At 36.5% G+C, this 22,662-nt stretch overlaps 1 protein-coding gene across 4 annotated transcripts in view; it reads right to left on the bottom strand.

The window, feature by feature from the left end:
- Positions 1 to 22,662, bottom strand: part of NLGN1 (neuroligin 1) — an 875,473-nt gene that overhangs the window by 6,524 nt on the left and 846,287 nt on the right. For all 4 annotated transcript variants that reach the window (XM_036851598.1, XM_036851595.1, XM_036851596.1 and 1 more), the window contains one exon: positions 1,123 to 1,335. In XM_036851598.1, coding sequence (XP_036707493.1) covers positions 1,123 to 1,335 — 213 coding nt within the window. The remainder of the gene's footprint in view (positions 1 to 1,122; positions 1,336 to 22,662) is intronic.

The following is a 22,662-nucleotide window of genomic DNA, read 5'->3' as shown; positions in this document are numbered from 1 at the left end:
AATTCCACATTAATGTGTCTTTGATACCAAAAACAAATATTCTATGTCTGGTGCTCATATCATAAAACTCAGTCTTACAAATTAAGAAGCTTCATTCTTAAGCTTCTTAAGAGCTGACAGTGTATACTTTCTTAATATATATAAAATGACGATGGAAAAGCAGAAAATACAAGATGGTCTATGCTGATGTATATTCTCTATTTTCCTGCCTATTGTGTATGTATAATGGAGAGAAAGTATTTGTTTTACAGACTTCTCCAACGAAACACCTCTGTTCTTGTGGATATTTCAAGTTAATAATGCTATAAGAATGGGTGACTAAACTCATGGTAAAATAGGAGTCCATAAAGACCAGCATGATAAGCCTTGGGCAGGCATTTTGGAAAAAGGATGTCAAGGCCAGAAAATGGAGACAAGAACAATATTTCATGGATTTAAGCAGCCTCAGTGCTCCATGCTGCTTTGCCAGGCTTCAGGGGAAAAAAAAATTAACACTTTTGGAGTTGAAAATAGAAAAAGCACAAATTCAAACATATTTTTCTTTTTAATCAAAAGCTCTACTAGTGACCTTGATGCTTTGACAATTTTGGATCACGCATGCAAAATAATCAAACGTCCATTCTCTACTCAGACAACAAGTAAAAATCACGTTTCCAGACAAACTAGCTTACGACTGCTTCCGTATTATCTTCATACTAGTAAAGGGTTTAAAACATCTACTATCTAGAAAATAGATTATATACAAGCCTTGCATTAAAAAAATAATGAAAAAAAAACCCTTGTCTTTGATTTTGATTACTGAATAAACAGAGATAACAGAACTGCGAACATCTTTGATTTTCCCCAAAATCACCCTTTGGAGGAGAGGAAAGTACTGTAATGCTAATTATTCTGAAGTGTGTTTGAAAGGGCATCCATACCAAGCTCCACAGGAGACAAAGAAAAGAGTTTGACAAAAATTTCAACATGCATAGAGAAGCTGAAGAAACAAAGTTTTAAACAGTTATTGAGTTCAACCTAACACTTAGTTTAAACAGAGAAATATATACAGAGCATCACATACTACTGATGGTCGTGGCATGCAGACACCAAAATTGTCAAAATTTGCAACCTGCATAATACCTTTGGTTGAATTGCTCCAACGGTTACCTTCAGAATAATGGGATAAAGTCAGCAGATTGACACATGAACCCCCAGCACCAGATCCAAAAACAGTGATTCTTAAGGGGTCACCACCAAAGAATCCAATATTCTCACTAGTCCATCTCAAAGCCTGTATGAGATCAAGGAGTCCATAGTTTCCTTTTGCAGCCTGATCCCCTGTGCTCAAGAAACCTGGAAAACAGAAATAAAAAGACATCAAAGAACAACCTTTTGAGTTGACATGAATCAAATAGACATCAAATTTAAATACAATTGAAGCCTGTGTTCATCAAGATGAGTACAATCCAAGTTCTTTAGTAAAAAATTACTTCCCACCAGAATAACATAATTTACTTTAGGAAGAATAGCAGAGACTAAAATCTGAAAAATGACATTTATCTTCCCCAAATGTTCCCAAGTTATCCAGGTAACAGGTAACAGGGGGCAGATAAAGAGAATGAAAACATTCTGAAAGACCTCAAGGGAGATATTCTAAGGGCCAAGTTACCTGGTGGAGATATTTGGGATGGTATCATGGGGTGTATGAGAATGTGTTTTTGCGTAAATACTGTCAGTCCTCAAGTTGCTCGTGGTCTAATATGGTTGGAATTTAAGGTATGTGTGGCAGAGTGGCAGGATATGACGGTAGAGAGCAGGGGTATTTTTCCAAGACTCGTGCATAAAATTATATGCAATTCTTTGCATATATAGGTGTATGCACATTTTTATTGATGATGCCCCATGGTTAAGAATCACTGTACCTGACGTAATTTGAGGTTACATTTTAGAACGCCCTAAATGCTAAACTGACGAGATCTGCTCAACTAGAAAACAGTGTAGAATATTTGCAGATTTTTGAAAAGTTGAGATTCATATTTCTCCAATACTCAAAGCTCCATTTTATAGTGAATTTAATAATGAAAAGAAATATATGTTGAATAATAGAAAGAATGGAGGTGGTGAGACGTTACAAAGATCTAAACTGACAGAGTGGGAAAGGCAATTGAAGAAAAAAGGAAAAGAACAGTCTAAAATTAATGAAAACAAACCTCAATTAAAATAGAATTGGGAGGTCAGAAAGGGAAGCTCTCATGCCCTATGACAATAGCAGAGCTCAGCAGGAAGAACAAAAACTTTCCTTGCCTGGCAAGAGCTCAGCCAATGAGAGACTCTCACAACTCAGCCAGTGAAAAGGCACTCTACTTCAAACTCTCAATTCCTCCAATGGGCTCTTTGTTTACTACAGCCCTCCCAGCTTCCTTTTCCCCCTTTTAAACAAGTTCTCCTCTCCTTGCTGTGGGGGGACTTGCATGTGGCTTGCCATGGTTGTAGACCCCAAACAGCAATTCTTTGTTGATCCCAAACAAACCCATGTTTACTGCAGAAATAGCTGGCAGTCTATTTGTTTTAGGTCAACCTTTTGATAGCCTGCACGGGGATCCAGAGAAGACCCTTGACGACTTCCAGGTTGGTGGCAAACAAGTGTGATACCCTCATTGAGCCTGTTGTTGCCCACTGCTTTTCTCGCCAACCCAGGAATTTAAGAGTAAGTCTTTCTCCACTCAAGTGTCTGCCCTATTTGCATTTTGAAGCCCTCCAGGTTTTACTGGGGATCTTTTTTTTTTTTTTGAATTTTATTTTATTTATTTTTTTATACAGCAGTTTCTTATTAGTCATCCATTTTATACACATCAGTGTATACATGTCAATCCCAATCGCCCAATTCAGCACACCCCCACCCCCACACCGCTTTCCCCCCTTGGTGTCCATACATTTGTTCTCTACATCTGTGTCTCAATTTCTGCCCTGCAAACTGGTTCATCTGTACCATTTTTCTAGGTTCCACATATATGCGTTAATATGCAATATTTGTTTTTCTCTTTCTGACTTACTTCACTCTGTATGACAGTCTCTAGATCCATCCACATCTCTACAAATGACACAATTTCATTCCTTTTTTGTGGCTGAGTAATATTCCATTGTATCTATGTACCACATCTTCTTTATCCATTTGTCTATCGATGGGCATCTAGGTTGCTTCCATGACCTGGCTATTGTAAATAGTGCGGCAATGAAGATTGGGGTGCATGTGTCTTTTTGAATTATGGTTTTCTCTGGGTATATGCCCAGTAGTGGGATTGCTGGGTCATATGGTAATTCTATTTTTAGTTTTTTAAGGACTCTCCATACTGTTCTCCATAGTGGCTGTATCAATTTACATTCCCACCAACAATGCAAGAGGTTTCCCTTTTCTCCACACCCTCTCCAGCATTTGTTGCTTCTAGGTTTTCTGATGATGCCCATTCTAACTGGCGTGAGGTGATACCTCATTGTAGTTTTGATTTACATTTTTCTCATAATTATGATGTTGAGCAGCTTTTCATGTGCTTCTTGTCCATCTGTATGTCCTCTTTGGAGAAATGTCTATTTAGGTCTTCTGCCCATTTTTGGATTGGGTTGTTTATTTTTTTAATATTGAGCTGCATGAGCTATTTATATATTTTAGAGATTAATTCTTTGTCCGTTGATTCATTTGCAAATATTTTCTCTCATTCTGAGGGTTGTCTTTTTGTCTTGCTTATGGTTTTCTTTGCTGTGCAAAAGCTTTGAAGTTTTATTAGGTCCCATTTATTTTTGTTTCTATTTCCATTACTCTAGGAGGTGGATCAAAAAAGATCTTGCTGTGATTTATGTCCAAGAGTGTTCTTCCTATGTTTTCCTCTAAGAGTTTTATAGTGTCCGGTCTTACATTTAGGTCTCGAATCCATTTTGAGTTTATTTTTGTGTATGGTGTTAGAGAGTGTTCTAATTTCATTTTTTACATGTAGCTGTCCAGTTTTCCCAGCACCACTTATTGAAGAGACTGTCTTTTCTCCATTGTATATCCTTGCCTCCTTTGTCATAGATTAGTTGACCATAGGTGCGTGGATTTATCTCTGGGCTTTGTATCTTGTTCCATTGATCTGTTTCTGTTTTTGTGCCAGTACCATGTTGTCTTGATTACTGTAGCTTTGTGGTATAGTCTGATGTCAGGGAGTCTGATTTCTCCAACTCTGCTTTTTTCCCTCAAGACTGCTTTGGCTATTTGGGGTTTTTTGTGTCTTCATACAAATTTTAAGATTTTTTGTTCTAGTTCTGTAAAAAATGCCATTGGTAATTTGATAGCGATTGCATTGAATCTGTAGATTGCTTTGGGTAGTATAGTCATTTTCACAACATTGATTCTTCCAATCCAAGAACATGGTATATCTCTCCATCTGTTGGTGTCATCTTTAATTTCTTTCAACAGTGTCTTATAGTTTTCTGCATACAGGTCTTTTGTCTCCCTAGGTAGGTTTATTCCTAGGTATTTTATTCTTTTTGTTGCAATGGTAAATGGGAGTATTTCCTTAATTTCTCTTTCAGGTATTTCATCATTAGTGTATAGGAATGGAAGAGATTTCTGTGCATTAATTTTGTATCCTGCAACTTTACCAAATTCATTGATTAGCTCTAGTAGTTTTCTGGTGGCATCTTTAGGATTCTCTATGTATAGTATCATGTCATCTGCAAACAGTGACAGTTTTTCTTCTTCTTTTCCAATTTGTATTCCTTTCATTTCTTTTTCTTCTCTGATTGTCATGGCTAGGACTTCCAAAGCTATGTTGAATAACAGTGGCGAGAGTGGACATCCTTGTCTTGTTCCTGATCTTAGAGGAAATGCTTTCAGTTTTCACCATTGAGAATGATGTTTGTTGTGGGTTTGTCATATATGCCCTTTATTATGGTGAGGTAGGTTTCCCCAATGCCCATTTTCTGGAGAGTTTTTTTTTTATCATAAATGGGTATTGAATTTTGTCAAAGCTTTTTCTGCATCTATTGAGATGATCATATGGTTTTTATTCTTCAGTTTGTTAATATGGTGTATCACATTGATTGATTTGTGTATATTGAAGAATCCTTGCATCCCTGGGGTAAATCTCACTTGATCATGGTGTATGATCCTTTTAATGTGTTGTTGGATTCTGTTTGCTAGTATTTTGTTGAGGATTTTTGCATCTATATTCATCAGTGATATTGGTCTGTAATTTTCTTTTTTTCTAGTATCTTTGTCTGGTTTTGGTATCAGGGTGATGTTGGCCTCATAGAATGAGTTTGGGAGTGTTCCTTCCTCTGCAATTTTTTAGAAGAGTTTGAGAAGGATGGGTGTTAGCTCTTCTCTAAATGTTTGATAGAATTCACCTGTGAAGCCATCTGGTCCTGGACTTTTGTTTGTTGGAAGATTTTTAACCACAGTTTCACTTTCATTACTTTTGATTGGTCTGTTCATATTTTCTATTTCTTCCTGGTTCAGTCTTGGAAGGTTATACCTTTCTAAGAATTTGTCCATTTCTTCCAGGTTGTCCATTTTATTGGCATAGAGTTGCTTGTAGTAGTCTCTTAGGATGCTTTGTATTTCTGCAGTGTCTGTTGTAACTTCTCCTTTTTCATTTCTAATTTTATTGATTTGAGTCCTCTCCCTCTTTTTCTTGATGAGTCTGCCTAATGCGTTATCAATTTTGTTTACCTTCTCAAAGAACCAGCTTTTAGTTTTATTGATCTTTGCTATTGTTTTCTTTGTTTCTATTTCATTTATTTCTGCTCTGATCTTTATGATTTCTGTTCTGCAGCAGTGAATTCCACCATTCTGTCTTCCAGGTCCACTTATCCATTCTTCTGTCTCAGTTATTCTGCTTGATTCCTTCTAGTATATTTTTCATTTCAGTTATTGTGTTGTTCATCTGTTTGTTTGTTCTTTAATTCTTCTACATCTTTGTTAAACATTTCCTGCATGTTCTCGATCTTTGCCTCCATTCTTTTTCGAAGGTCCTGGATCATCTTTACTATCATTATTCTGAATTCTTTTTCTGGAAGGTTTCCTATCTCCACTTCATTTAGTTGTTTATCTGGGGTTTTATCTTGTTCCTTCATCTAGTACATAGCCCTCTGCCTTTTCATCTTTCCTATCTTTCTGTGAATGTGGTTTTTGTTCCACAGGCAGGATTGTAATTCTTCTTTCTTCTGCTGTCTGCCCTCCGGTGGATGAGTCTATCTTATTGGGGATCTATTTTAAGGCTTTGTCCTCTGGCTAAGACTTTGTTCTGTATGCGAGTACTTGTTTGACACTTCTGCCTGATTTTTGAAATTGGGCTTTTTGAATTGGAACTGTGCTCACCTTTGGCAGGATTCCTTTTGGAACGGTGCTGGCTGTTTGTCCTGGAATTGCCTAGCTTTTGGTCCATCCTTCAGGAACAGGGGCTGTTTCTTTAGAACTGTGCCAGTTCAGCCTTTGACCCAATTCCTTTTGTAATAGGGGTGTTCTATTGGCACTGCACTATTAAGCCTTCAGCCTGACTCCCTTCAAATTGGGCTGCTCCATTAAAGGTGTACTGAGTAGACTTTGCCTTGGCTCCCTCTGGACTAGACTGTTCCTTTTGAACTGGCTGGTATTAGGCCTGCATGCTGTTTGAGCTCTTTGAGTTGCTTGAGCTGTTTAGGCTGTTTGAAAATGATTCTTTTTCTCTAGGTAGAAACCTCTGGGGAATGGGATCCCAGTTAACTAAACATTTTGAGCATGCCCCACTTATAGGGACCTTGACCAATTTTATGTTTTAAAACTATGGTCCTCTTATTCAAACAGAAAGTCACAAAAATTATAATCATCCTCATCAGTTCACTCAGTTCCATGTAATTAATTTTTTTTTATCTTGATCTTTTGTTAGCACTTTTATGAATTCATCAGCTTTCCATTAGAGTTCAGAAAATGCTTATTCATTCAGTTCAGCAGTATAGTCAGTTACCAGAAACCTGTACTTGTCAGAGTCTTTTCCATGAATTCCTTGAAGATGAAACCTTTTTATAGCAACATATTTGCAAAAGCATCAGAGTACACCCAGAACTGTCTGTAAATGACAAAAGACTTAAAAATGACCACAGTTAAAGATTTGATGAAAGTTCATAATAATGCAATTGACAACAGAGGCAAAAAATATACAAATCAATTTTCACTGCAAAGTAAAGGAGCTGTTACAGTGGAGGATTACTGGACTGAATGTCAATATTATGACATAGTATGAGTGTGTTTCATGTTTGGTAATTGCAATCATTGTTGCTTTTGTTGTGGTCATCCATTTACAATGCTTGGTGTCAGTTTATTTATCTCTTGTAAAAATAAAATACAGTGTGTGTGTGTGGAAAGAAAATAAAAATATAAAATAAAAAAAACAAACAAAAAAACCCAAAAAACTATGGTCCTTCCTCAGGTACCTTTCTAACTAATGGACCAACCTAACGAAAGGTGATTTAGAATATCAATGACCATTATGGGAAGCTTTTTAAATCCTCAAACTTACTTTTCTTGAAACTGAATTGGGCAACCATAGCTCTAAAATTTCCAAAAACTGAATGTAATACCTATTTCAATTGGTATTTTGAAGCTTCCAAATGTTATCAGGAGTCTAAAATTGCCTCTTTGCAAAATAAAAGTTTTAAGATTAACTGAGGCAAACAATTAAAGAAAGATAAAATTGCTTCTGAAGCTTCATTCTCCTTCTCTGGCTTCTGTGTCTCATGCCCTGCCTCTGGTGCCATCTTCCTACTTCCCCTCTATATCACCTACACATCCTCTATGTCCTCAATTCTTCCATATTAATTCTCTTGCCAAACTTCCCTTTTTTCCCTGAAACTCAGCCCACCCATAGGCAAAGATTTTCCCAAAGTAACCAAAGATCCTCTCAGAATTACCGAGGAATTTAATATAGTCATTCAGACTTATCAGCCTGGTTTCTCTGATTCATATCAGCTAGTTCATATGCTTGTTGGTGAAGGCCAGACCCAGTACTGGATGAAAACTGCTAATTGGGAATATCCTGAATTCTGGAATCAACTGAGAGACCAGCCTGCTAACTTATATCTGATCAGGCTCAGGAAATCACTGGTGACTTCATCAGGCAATTCCTAGGGACTTTCCAAAGCCTGTTGATTGGATAAAATTCAGGCTTGCATACAAAAATATGATGAAACTGTTCATGACTATTACAATCGACTTCAGATTATTTTTAGAGAAAATTCTGGTCTTCCTTCAGATGTTGATTCTACCCTGATAGCTTTTAACTCTATGTTTATGAATGGGATGCACAGAGACCTTTCCCTTCTAGTGAAAAGAATCAGGATGGAATGGGAAACCATGTCCACTCCCGATTTAGTTAATCTGACAAGGCAGCTCTCACTCACTTTAGATGGGTCAGCTAAAAGGAAAACCATCAAAATTCTTAATCTTCAATTCCAGCAAATGAAGGCCCCTAAACAAAACCAAAACTGTCCTGGTTTCTGCTATTATTGAAAAGAGCCAGGAAATTGGAAAAGAGATTGTTATAAATTTAAGTGCTGTACGTGCCTTCAGTCTTCCAGCCTCCCTTTCTAAGTTCCCCCCAATTCTCAATGACGGGGCTCCAAGGAACTACAGGGGCTCTTCCCTACCCTCCCTCTTGATCAGCTTGGAGAAAAATTTCTCCAAATTGGGGATGAATCTCTTCCAGTCCTAAGTGACACCAAAGTCACACTCTCCATGCTCAACCCCACTACTATAAAGCAGCTCTGCTTTGGAGTTCCAAAAAGTTCAAATAGTGGGGTTGAACCTCAAGAGGTTCCTGTCTCTGAATCCATTCCCTTTCGTTTAGGCCCTTTGAGAGATATATATCCTGCTCCGTAGTTCCTCTGCTCCTATCCATATATTAGGCCAAGACTTCTTAGAGAAGTATCATGCCAGAATTTCTCTCTCCCCAAAGGGGGAGACAATTCTAGAACTTTACAGTAGTCATCAAAGTAAACTACCAGTAGAATTAAATTACCCTTTGACATCTTTTATTTGTTCTGTCTCTGATGATACTAGAACTGATTCTGGAAACACTGATCTTTGGCCCTATTAAATCAGCTACCATTTTCCTTATGGGCAAGATCTCCAAGTGATGTTGGCAAATCCACAGCGCACCTGTTATCAAGATTCAAATAGATCCCTCAAAACCTTTTCCCAGGATTAATCAATACCCTACAAGTAAAGAAGGCATGAATCCCATAATAGAAGATTACAAGGCTCAAGGCCTCATTTTCCCTTGTACTAGACCATGTAACACTCCCATTTTACTGATGAGAAAACCTAAGGGCTGAAGGTAGAAGTTTGTCTAGGACCTCCGAGTAATAAACAAATTGTTATCCCTTGACACCCTGTTATTCTTAACCTTAATGCTCTACTAACCTCCATTCCCACTGGAAGCAAATTCTTTACTGTAATTGATTTATGCAGTGCATTCTTTAGTATTCCAGTTGTTGAAGCTAGCCAATAACTTTTTGCCTTCACGTGGAAAGAAAAACAATTCACCTAGACAATAATGTCTGATGGTTTTGTTGAGAGTTCTTCGTATTTCTTACCAGTCCTGAAGGCTGATCTGGATGACATAAAGTTCCTTAGAGGTTCTACTTTGTTGCAATATGTGGATGATTTGCTTTTTTGCTGTCCTCAAGCTTCCTCACAGGAAGGCAACATCCACTTGCTAAAGCTTTTAGCCTTAAAGGGACATGAGGTCCCAAAGGAAGACTATATCTAGATCCAGATAGACTTCACAGTGTCTTAAATTTCCCAAAACCCAAAACTAAGCACCAACTCTGAGGTTTTCTTAAGCTAGTCGGTTACTGCCAAAACTGGATTCCAAATTTCTCTATTATGGCCAAATCTCTGTATGTTTTACTCAGTGGTAACAAATTTGACCTAATTTTATTGGAAAAACTGGATGACATAGCCTTTGAGGCCTTAAAGAAGAGTTTGATGAATCAAGTGCTCTTGGCAATCCCAATTATCAGATTCTCTTTTTCTTTTTTTGTATATAAAAAGAAAGGGAATGCCTTGGGGTACTCACCCATAAACATGGGAACCACCATTGACTCATAGGGTGTTATAGCCAGCAAATGGACCCTGTGGCACAGGGATACCCCCTTGCCTTAGAGCCATTATGGCCCCTGCTGGTTTGATTACAGCCACTGAGAAAATTGTTGTGGGATCCCCTTTAACTGTTTTTGTACACCACACAGTGGAAGCCCTCCTAAACTCTCATCACACTCAGTATTTCTTTGTCAGCCACCTCATCTCTTATGAAATTCTTTTTTTAACTGCTCCTCACATAACTCTTCTACATTGTAACAACCTTAACCCTGCTACTCTTCTCCCCTCTGTCTCTGATGAGGTCCCTCATGACTGCTTAATGCTGTTGTACCACCTCCTGACTCCTGATGATCTACAGAAAATTCTTTTGGGTAACATCGACTTCTCATGGTTCACTGATGTTTCTTATTTAAAAGGTAACAATGTGCTGTTCTGGGTGTGCTACTGCAACTCCTTTTGATAGTGTTGAGACAGCACCTTTACGTATGGCTACTTTAGCCCAACAGGCTGATTTATATGCTCTTACGTGGGCTTGTGCTTTAGCCAAGGGCAAAACTTTAGCCAAGTATAATATTTATACTGATAGTAGATATGCTTTCAGAGCAGCTCACGATTTTGGAATGTTGTGAAAGCAACGTGGCTTCCTTACTTCCAGCAGAAATAAAAATGGCCCCTATGTTCAGGAATTATTGGATGAAATATTTTTACCTGCTGCTTTAGTTATTATTAAGATCCTGGGGCATTCTAACTTTGACTCTCTTGAAGCTAAGGGAGATCACCTTTATGACCTTTCCACAAGGAATGCTGCCCTTAAAGAAACCAACAGCAGCCAAACTGCTAGCATGGCCTGGAGGGATATTTCCCCAAATGATAATTTAGAACAAGTGGCTAGAAAGGCCCAAACAATTGGCCTCAGAAAACAAAATCCTCAACAATTGTTGGAAATTCAATTATAGAATTGTGAAAATACAACAGGTGTAGATTTGATAAAAAGAGAAAACTTTGGTTTGGACTAAATAACAACCCAGTCCTACTGGAGACTCTAAAATTTCCACTCCTAACCACTGTGCATGCATTAAACATTGGTCTACTGACAAAATGACAGCATTCATGAATCAATATTGGTGGGAAAACATTAACAAGGCTACAAAAAGTGCCTACCTCACTTATCCCACTTGTGCAAAGTACAATCCAGGGAAACCTGTTCTTACTGTTGTTCCTGGACATTTTAGACTGCCTAGTGGCCTTGATGACTTGAGGTCTGGCAAATGGATTTCATACAACTTCCTCCATCTCATGTGTATAAATATGTTTTAGTCATGGTCTGTATGTTTCATACTTGACTGAAGCCTTTCCTTGTGACAGGCTACTGCCTCTTCTGTGGCTAAAGTCCTTTTGGAAAAGATTATTCCTACCTTGGGAACTCCTTTCAAGCTTCATAATGATTGAGGAACCCACTTTACTGGTCAGGTACTTTGACAAGTCGGCACTGTTTGGCTAGTTTTACAACACTTTCACTGTGCTTACCACCCTTAATCCTCTGGTTTAGTTGAACACACTAACGGCATTATTAATACTCAATTGGCAAAATTTGTAGAGGCCCTCCAAATATTTTGGCCAAAAGCTTTGCTGTTGGTCCTTCTAAGTCTCAGATCCACCTCTTTTGTAACTCATAAACTCTTACCCTTTGAGATAGTCACAGGGTGCCACAAGTCAAAGGACTTGGCTTCTGCCTCTTTTGATCCACAACTAATAAATGAGAGATACTCTAATATTGCAAAGCCTAATTGCTTCTATTAAAAAAAAAATCATGTTTTAGTAGAGCAATCTTTTCACAGTGTGCTCTTAGGAGACGAGGACCTAAGCATCACACCTTGTAACCTGGAGATTTCATCTGTTTAGAAAGACACCTCCATAAGGACTCTCTTAAACCTCACTGGCAAGGCCCCTATCAGGTACTACTAACCAACTTTTCTGCAGCCAAACGCCAGGGATTGGACTCTCGTATTTACATGACTCCCCTAAATAAAGCACTGAACCCTGACTGGACCTGCACATCATCTAATGACCTGAATGTAAAGATTAACCAGAATTGAAGCAGACAACATCTGATAAGACAGATTTCCGAAGATATCTGGACCAGGTCTGTAGGAAGTTTGACTGCCAAACGTTTGATGACATAATGCTTCAGATGATCTCCAATGTCTATGATCTTGATAACATATGGACTTCAGATAAGAAGTGCCTGAGGGTTCTCTTTCCTACCTCTCTTGGTTACTCAGATGTGACCTCAATAGGTTTTCAATCTGTGTACTTTCCCTCCAACATGAGACACTATACCCAAGAAAGATACTTTTTGTCATTGAGGTACAAAAAGCCACTGAAACTGGAAAACCTAACTCTTGATCAGCAATGTTTTAATAGAAGGATCTTCATCAAAAGGGGGAAATGTAAAAATTAATAAAAAGAAACCTCAATTAAAATAGAGTTGGGAGGCCAAGTTTACAGAACTAATTAATTTTAAAAATTAGATTTATTCTCTTATTGAAGACCCATTATAGAAACTCAACATAATAGGTCAATGTTTGTGATAAAAATGATTTTATTCAATTTAAAATATACCTCTAATTAATTTTAAAAAACCAGGAAGTCAATTACATTTGTGAAAACCAGACTGTGATAATAATCTCTATCAATTGAATAAGTCAATCTATACTTAAAATGAATATATGAACCAGAAATTCTTTAGGATCATTGTGGGAAGCAATAGATGAAGCCAAATCTTCCTGAATAATTTTGAAAAACACTAATAAATGCATATGATTAGTTCTTTTTTTCCTACAAGACCAAAAATGCTAGGAAACAAAAGCACAATGTCTAGTCTATCATGTGCGTGTGCATGTGTGTGTGTGTGTGTGTGTGTGTGTGTGTGTGTGTATAATCCTGGAAATATGAAATCATTCTTGAGATGGGAGTTTTTAAAAATAAGTTCCAAATAAACATATCTTTCTCTTTATACTCATTACCTTTTATTGAATCTACATAACCATTTAAAGAAATTTTCATGATATCTTCTTACATAAAACAATGTCATAAATATGCAGTATTCATATAAATGAAAGCATATTAAAATACAAAACAACATGACAAGGAACTCTTTTAATTTTATTTGCTATTAAGTGAATTTTGGTATAAGACAGAACCATTAGTTTAAATTCCTGAAGTAATATGTTACAAATGTTTTGATCTATAAAGATAGGCTGATGGCATGAACCCTGAAAACAGCATTATGGAAGGGTTACTGTGCATTAGATAGAAAGGAGTCTTGAAGGATAAAGGAGATATGAGTGTGTGTGTGTATGTGTGTGTGTGTGTGTGTGAGAGAGAGAGAGAGAGAGAGCGAGAGAGAGTGACTGAGTGCATGAGAATACACCCTAGGTAGTTTATTACCTATAATTCTATATCACACATATATTCAGATCAAAATTTGATTTCTAAACAAAGCTTATGACACTTGGTGCAAAATCCAGGATTTGTATTTAATTCCTCTTGAGATAATATTGAATCAATCCAGTTACATTCAAATGAATCTCTACATTCACACAAAAATTGACTTACTGATAACCATCTTTCAACACATAGCATGTAAAAAAACCATAGTAATAAATTATCTCTACAATGACTAAATGTAGTATCTCCTCTATAATTCCAGTTTTAGTAGCATATTTTAAACCACTCTGGTAGATTGGTCAAATAGTTTTGTGTTTATACAACAATACTGTAAATCATGTCAATTATCTCTTTATACATAGAGCAATCTATACTTTATATATAGTTTAAAGAAATCTTGTAGCATCTTAAAAAACAAAATCAATTCAATTCCAAAATTGCACTAAGTCATATGGAATAAATCATTGGGTAAAAGATTGTGTCCTAGGCTTGGAATGTCCAAGCTACTCTTCAGTACTGAATTTCCCTCACTCTTGATTTCTATTTCATGTGTATGCTGTAGTTATCTATCATCTATCTATCTATCTATCTATCTATCTATCTATCTATCTATCTATCTATCATCTATCTATCTCTCCAACTAAAAACACCTGATCATTAGAGTGAATTCAGAGAGCTACTATGAGTTTTCTATTAGACCAATTTAATAAATAGCCCCTGCCTTTATTAAGGCCAGCCAACTAATAAAATCATATCTCTTTAGACTTGTTAAAGTGATAGTATATGCTTGCATGAATTCTTTGATTTTTGGTTCTATATCCAAACAAAACTTTGTGGCTCAGCTAAGGGCACAAAATGAAGAAAGTTAAATAAATTGCTACCTTGAAAGAGACACAGTTTGCTAATTGTCCAACTTATGTGCATTGGCAGTATTCTTTATACCTTGCTATTGAATGAAGTATTCATTTAAAGTTCTCTCTAATATCGACTCAGCTGTCATGTCCTTAACAGCAGAATCGTTTCAGATCACTCTAGCTGTAACTTTACATTTGTATTCAATTATTTAACTTACTTGACTCATGACTACAAGACCATGAAAAAATTATTACTTTTAAATTTAAGGCAAACTTACAAAATTCAAAATTACAGTTTTGTCAAGGATTATGTCACTGGCTCATGTATCCACTACATTTGCCATTCAACTATGTGCTCAAATATAATTTACTTAATGTCATTCTTCCCACCTAACAATTCATTCTATTTTTTAAAAATCTCCAAATATTGTTGTACCTACCTACATGGAACTACTACTGATCTGATTAATTTGCTGAGCAGATTTGGCTTCAATTTGATGATTACCTGATTTAGCAACTAGGATTACTTTCTAGGTATTACTGAGAAACCATGTAATTGATCATGAGTCCACAGGCCCTTGGAGTAGAAAAATCAGTTTATGCCTAAAATAAATTGGGAAAGGGGGAAAAAAATAAAAAATTACTGTGACCAAGGTATTGGCTTGGGTTACTGAGGTACAGTGAACTCAGATAGCTCTCTGATAGGCAGACCTTAAGGAGTGTGGGAAGAACTAAGTTAAATTGTCTGGCAGCAGCCTTGCAACTTAGTGGTTGACCCAATCTATATTCAGATCTCTTACAATACAACCATACAGGCAACATCTTTAGAATGTAAAACAAAAGGAAAGAACTGTGTTTCTTAGTAGAAAAAAATATCTAAACATATTCAAGGAGAAACCTGGGATTAGGAAAAATGCAGAATGTTTACATTTGAGATGACATCTAGAATGTCAGAAGTTTAAGATATCAGGGATTCTATCCTTTCTTTTCTTTGGGAGGGGGAAAATTTGAATGTCTATGTTTATTGTGTTTAATTTCTAAATGTGTTAAATAGAATATATATACATTTTAGATTCCACAGTATGTAATTCATGATATACAGAGTAGAAAAGAATTCTTTTTTGTTTATCAATGCTGTTGTTTGGATACAGATGATTGTGGTTGACTCCTTGAGTCAAATTGAAAAGCACTTCAAGAGACCATAATGACTAGTAAAAAGCCAGCCTTGCAGACATGAGACTTTGAATAGTAGTGAGGCATCCATCTAGGGACCTGGGAATATGGATCAGCAAATTAGCTCATTAAGAATTTTGCACCTTTAACATAACTGAATTTAAAACTGTGGGAATAGTAGCTCAACTTCTCTGGCTAAAAATACACTTGGAAATCACACGTGCTAACCCTCCTTATCTTCTTAGCTGCCAAGTCAAGTCAGTTCTTCCTCTGCATTATGTTTCTGTCTTCTGTTTTCTACTCATCTTACTGACTTAGTCTGGATCCTCCTCTTTTCTTCTTAGACCCATGAAATCCTTCTAACTAGTCACTCAACCTTCAATCTTCCAGCAAACAAGATTCCTTTTTTTCTGTCAGCAAACTCACTTTTGAAAAATATTCTGTTCTGATGGGGAACACTGCTATATCTAAATAAAACTCTCACTGGGAATTCCCTGGCAGTCCAGTGGTTAGGATTCCATGCTTTCACTGCTGAGGGCCTGGGTTCGATCCCTGGTCGGGGAACTAAGATCCCTCATTCAGCGTGGCACGGCCAAAAAAAAAAAAAAAAAGATATGGGAAAACCCTCATATTAATACATAATTGGATAGTTTCCCTTTATATTTTTGAGTCAAGATTGTTTAAAATACGATGGCTTAAAATTCCTCAAATTGGATAACTTGGGGTCTGTGTAGGGAAAAAGAACACACAGTACCATTTAATTACCCATCATCTCTAGCTAGCTTCCTTGCTGTTGTGTTCTCTTGAGAGCCACTGTCCAAATTCTTCTTGGAAAGTGACAAAGGATAAAGTCAAAATAATTTCCTTTTTGTATGTATACTCTGGAAAAAAACTGCTCTGAAATGAGGCTGATATCGTAATATCATATAACTTGGTGGTATTTCTAAACTTTTATATTTTGGTGCATTTATTTATTTATTTGTGTCTTGTGAGATAGTTTGCTTTTTAATGATCCATCTTTGGGAAGAGCAAATTGAGTTACTGGCCAAGCCTTTTATTCCTGATAGCTGAACATGAAGGAATACAATGGGAAAGAAGGTGACTGCCAACAGATGCCTGGAAAGAAAACACCTGTAGATATTTCTAAGTCCCCAAATTCTCAGTATTTTCAAAATTTTCAAGGTCAGTAGGTGAGATTGACCCTTCTATACTATAATTTAATTTTAACATTTTGTGTTCCCCCAAACAGGACTAAAATATTTATTTTAAGCAATTTCTTCTGAATATAGATAGTAATAGAGAGGAAAAGGCCATGATTTGCTTAGCCCTGAGTTATGCATGCTATTTCCATTACAAGAAGGGCTCAAGATGCTGGGGAAAAAGTCATCCCCAGCCCCAGCTCCAACACCGTCTCCTCTATTCTCCACCCCAACCTAAGGTTGTTAATGTTCACACTTCTTGGTCTGCATGTCAAGAAAAGCTTATCCAACATCCACTGAATTAGGCTATTGTGTACTTCTTGTCTATTTGAATCTAGACAACAAACCTGTACCAAAATTGAAAAAATGTCTGTGCTTTCTGAATAACCTTTTCTCACAAAGAAGTGAAAAAAGAGAAGTCTCCCTTTTAAAAGGCCTACTGAGAGAAAAGAAATCACATTGTTCATTTCTAATTGTTTTGATTATGCAGGAATGCGTCTAGCAATTTAAATGCATACTTTACAATGAGGAACCCACAGTGGTTGCCATATAAAGAAAAATTTTCACGAACTATGTAGTTTAGAACTATGCTATATTGCTTTAGGAACAATAAGGACTATAAAAATTTTTGTAAATATCTAACCATCTAACATATATTTTGGTCTCTCTCATGCACTCCACTGCAATGTGTGTGTGTATGTGCGTGTATTTTGTAAATTATAATTGGTATTCATAATTTGCCCATCTTTATTTTTTCTGGATTGGGTGTTCCACTATATCTGCCCCAAATGGCCATGCTATACCTGTTTGCTGAACAGGCATTAATATATTACAATTCCGTTACCACATGGGGACAAACAACTAAACTTTCTAAATGAAAGAGGTCTGTGTGTGTTTCTTTGATGGCAGCAGCAGAGCGAAAATTTAGGAGCAAACCCTCTCAAGCAGCCAATCTCTGGGAAAAATGCTCTTAGACATAAAGTGGGTGGCAGTAATTTTAAAGGGAGAAAAATAGGACAGTACTGGGTAAGGCCTACATGAAAGAAGAAGAGAACACATGGACCAGCAGGCTGGCCCAGAATATTGGCCCAGATTATTGCCCAGGGACACAGAATTTGAAAGGCATTTGAGCTTTTCTCAATAGTTGGTGTTGTGAAAAGAGCACCAGACGTAGTAGGACAACTTGGGTGTATAAGAAAGTTACAGTGTGAGCACTTTTGTTAGCTCCTCTGAGTCTATTATTTCCTAGTAGACAGTGTTAACAATCACAGTTCTACCCTGCACAGTTATCATTATTAAAGGAGATACTGTTTTTGGTGTACAGGAGGGCTTAGTATATGTTGGGTAAAAATGCTTTGGCTTTAATCAACTAAATTTGACATTTTCTTTATCACTTATTTCATTAAAAAAAAACCCATTATTCCATTTTTATTGAAAATCAATACAAATTTCAAAAAATTAAAAGAAAAAATGTTTGAAAATTATAAAATAGTTGAATATATATATATATATATATATATATATATATATATATATATATATATATATATATAGACAACAAGGTTAAATTTACCTCAGAGGTTTTTTAATTGTTCTACAGACTGTAGTTGGTGAGGTAATTGAAAATACCTATGTTGCCCTCTAAGTCTTATTCAGGTAGTAAGGGTATTTGTTATGATATAAGCCCATTTAAGGAATCCCACTAAAGGTAAAGGACATGTTTGTATTCACTGCAGGTAGTGCCTTAGAATTTCAAGTCAAACATTTAATTGGGTTTATTGTAATGAGAGAGAACAGTTTTGTGAACCAAAATACTATGATGTTGATTAAATAGAAGACATTGTGAAACCCAGGGTCCTCCCTGGTACAAATCCTTTCCCTGTCGCCTGTTTCCTGTTTGTAGGAAACAGGCTTCATTCAGCCTCTGAGACCTTCCCTGAGTTCCAAAGGGCAGATTCAAACAGTTGCTAATCAGGGAAGTGAGGGAATGCAGAAGCAAAGGACAAGCAGTCAAGAAACAGTAGTGCAGCGATTAAAGAATATATATAACAATATCTTTGAGTTCTGCTGAAACTAAGGCCCACACTCAGGTGGAAGATGGTAACTTCAGGCTGAGCCCAAGATTCCTGGAGCACTGCCCTGTTACCTCATCACCAACCAATCAGAAGAAAGTCACACACCCTGCAGCCCTCACCCTACATTTTGCCTGTAAAAACTTTTCAGGGAATTTGAGTTTTTTGAGCATGAGCCACATGTTCTCCTTGCTTGGCCCTGCAGTAAAGCTTTCTCTGCTCCAAACTTCAACGTTTCCATTTGTTTGACCTCACTGTGCATTGGGCACAGGAACTTGGTTCAGGAAAGACTCTGTCTTGATTTGCTGACGGCTCATTATTTTAGAATAGTTAGCAAAATTGTTAACACATGTTAGTTGCACATATCTTAGACTGTAGGAGGAAATAAAGAAAAAGAAAGAAGACAAGTGATATTTGAGTAATTTTGACAATTATAAAACAAGTGGCAGTAGTCAACTGCACAGAGCTGGGACCTGAGTGGGAAGGAGACAGGTTGTGTCCCTCAATCCCACACTAGCTGACCCCTGAAAAGGACACAAATAATAAAAAGGGAAGAACAGGACATAAAGTCTGGGCAATGAAGAAAGCTGACAAGACAACTTAATTAATTTCACACTAATATTGACCAAACCAGATTCTTTTTTTTTTTTCCCTGAAATAATTCTTTTTTAATTGAAGTATAGTTGATTTACAATGCTGTGTTAGTTTCTGGTGTACAGCAAAGTGATCCAGTTATACAAATATATACATATACTTTCTCATGTACTCTTCCATTATGGTTTATTACAGTCTGTTGAATATAGTTCTCTGTGCTATACAGTAGGACCTTGTTGTTTACCTATTTTATTATTATTATTTTATTATTATTATTATTATTTTTTAACATCTTTATTGGAGTATAATTGCTTTACAATGGTGTGTTAGTTTCTGCTTTATAACAAAGTGAATCAGTTATACATATACATATATCCCCATATCTCCTCCCTCTTGCATCTCCCTCCCTCCCACCCTCCCTATCCCACCCCTCTAGGTGGACACAAAACACTGAGCTGATCTCCCTGTGCTATGCGGCTGCTTCCCACTAGCTATTGGTTTTACATTTGGTAGTGTATATATGTCCATGCCACTCTCTCACTTCGTCCCAGCTTACCCTTCCCCCTCCCCGTGTCCTCAAGTCCATTCTCTAGTAGGTCTGCATCTTTATTCCCGTCCTGCCCCTAGGTTCTTCGTGACCATTTTTTTTTTTTTTTTAGATTCCATATATATGTGTTAGCATACGGTATTTGTTTTTCTCTTTCTGACTTACTTCACTCTGTATGACGGACTCTAGGTCCACCCACCTCACTACAAATAACTCAATTTCATTTATTTTTATGGCCAAGTAATATTCCATTGTATATCTATGTGCCACATCTTCTTTATCCATTCATCTGTCGATGGACACTTAGGTTGCTTCCATGTCCTGGCTATTGTAAATAGTGCTGCAATGAACATTGTGGTACATGACTCTTTTTGAATTATGGTTTTCTCAGGGTATATGCCCAGTAAAGGGATTGCTGGGTCATATGGTATTTCTATTTTTAGTTTTTTAAGGAACCTCCATACTCTTCTCCATAGTGGCTGTATCAATTTACATACCCACCAACAGTGCAAGAGGGTTCCCTTTTCTCCACACCCTCTCCAGCATTTATTGTTTGTAGATATTTTGATGATGGCCATTCTGACTGGTGTGAGATGATATCTCATTGTAGTTTTGATTTGCATTTCTCTAATGATTTATGATGTTGAGCATCCTTTCATGTGTTGGCAATCCAAACCAGATTCTTTTATTTTATTTCTACCATCATAGGATTTTTTGAGAAGATAAACATCAGTATAAGGTATGACTAGTAAAATCTGGTCTTTATTAAAAGACCAGCTGTTTTTATTATGTTCTTCTCTATTAAAAGCTAATCTGACTGACTTAATGATTTTAATACTCTTTATTTTTGAATACTTTCAGTATTACAGATTGCAGGAATATTTCAAAAAATAGAATAATAAATGACCATGTATCCCTTCACCCAGATTTCTCACATCCTAACACCTTCCTTTTTCCCTTCCTTCCTCCCTCCCTCCCTCCCTTCCTTCCTTCCTTCCTCCCTCTCTTCTTTCCTTCCTTCCTTCCTTCTTCCTTCCTTCCTCCCTTCCTTTTCTTCCTCCATCTTTCCTTCCCTCCTTCTCTCTCTCTTTCCTATCAAATCTGGAATCACATGTTGAATTTAGTTTTCCATTTAATCTCCTTAATTTCAAACAGTTCTTTGGTCTGTCTTTGTTTTTCTTGACTTTGAAATTTTTATGAGAAATAAATACAGGTCAGTTATTGTGTAGAATGTCCCTCAATTAGGGTTTATCTGCTGTTTCCTCATGATTATATTTCCTCAGCTTATGAATTTTTGCAGAAAAATCATAGAAGTAATGTTGTTTTTATCTCAATGCATCATAACAGGGGGCACTTGGTTGATTTGTCCCGTGACTGTTTGCCAGGTTTCTCTACTACTAACTTATTTTCCCTTTCCAGTTAGTAAGTATAAAGTAGAGAGATTATGTTGAGACTATGTGAAATCCTGCTTTTCGTCACACTTTCATCCACTAATTTTAGTATCTGTTCATGATTCTTATCTGAAACAAATATTAAATTTACCACATTTTATTATTAGTTGGAATTGGCTGTAAGAAAAAGCTTTTCTTTCTCCCCAATTTGCATTCATTCATTCATTCCTGTCATTATAGCCTCATGGGTTCTTATTTTATCCTGGGGGTTATAATCTTTTACTATTATTATTTATTTTGATGCTTAAATTGTCGCATATTTGGCCAGTGGGAGTCTCTTCATACTGGTTCCTATGTCATTTTGACACATATCCGTCGTCTTTGAGCACATTTTTACTTCTCTTTGATGCAGTAAAATAGCATTTTTTGCAAGAAACCTCTAATAGTTGGGGTCTTTGACATCCCTTTGGTTAAAATTTTTGAATAGTGTTTTCATATATAAAGCAATAAAAAATATTTAGTAATTACAAAATTAAGTAAACTTACAAAGTAATTTAGTAAAGTGTATTAATTAAGATTACAAAAATTAATTACAAAGATTACAAAAAATTTTAGTACTTTCAAAAAATAGAAACTGAAGCATCCTGAATTTTGGAGTATAGGGATATCTCATTTGTGAAAAAGTGGCATATAATGAGGTAAAACTGCTAATCTGGAACAACACTAATCTCACTAACACCACATATAGAAGTACCAACACCCCATTACACACACACACACACACACACACACACACACACACACACACACACATCAAACAAAACAGGTAACGATAATAAATCTATAACTCTCCCTAGCAAAAAATAATTTTAATGACTTAAAGTTTGAGGATTATGGAAATAGCATGGTAGTTTGAATAACCTAGATGATGCCAACAGAATAAAATAAAGGCAATAAGGAGGACAGGGGAACAACTCCTTCCTTGAACACTTCAAATGTACTTTGAAAACTGTAAAAGACAGGAAAGATATATACAAGATGGTTTAGCACCCAGTCTCTAGGTTATCTCTACCTGAGCTCTTGCCAAAGTGTATTATCACTGGTGTATAGGTCTATCTCCCTGAATAAACAGAAGCCATCTTTGTGTTCCTGACACTTAATTACCATTGAATAAATATTCCATGAAATAATCCATAAATAACAAATGAATGAACTTCCTAGTAGAACTTTTATCACTATGCTCTCTTGCCTGATGGAGCATGTAGCTAAATTTGTATAGTGCCTTC

Source organism: Balaenoptera musculus, chromosome 4 (assembly GCF_009873245.2).
Source record: "Balaenoptera musculus isolate JJ_BM4_2016_0621 chromosome 4, mBalMus1.pri.v3, whole genome shotgun sequence".
NCBI classification, from domain to species: domain Eukaryota; kingdom Metazoa; phylum Chordata; class Mammalia; order Artiodactyla; family Balaenopteridae; genus Balaenoptera; species Balaenoptera musculus.
The sequence above is the reverse complement of the archived record's forward strand: the minus strand, read 5'-3'. Positions and strand labels throughout refer to the sequence as shown.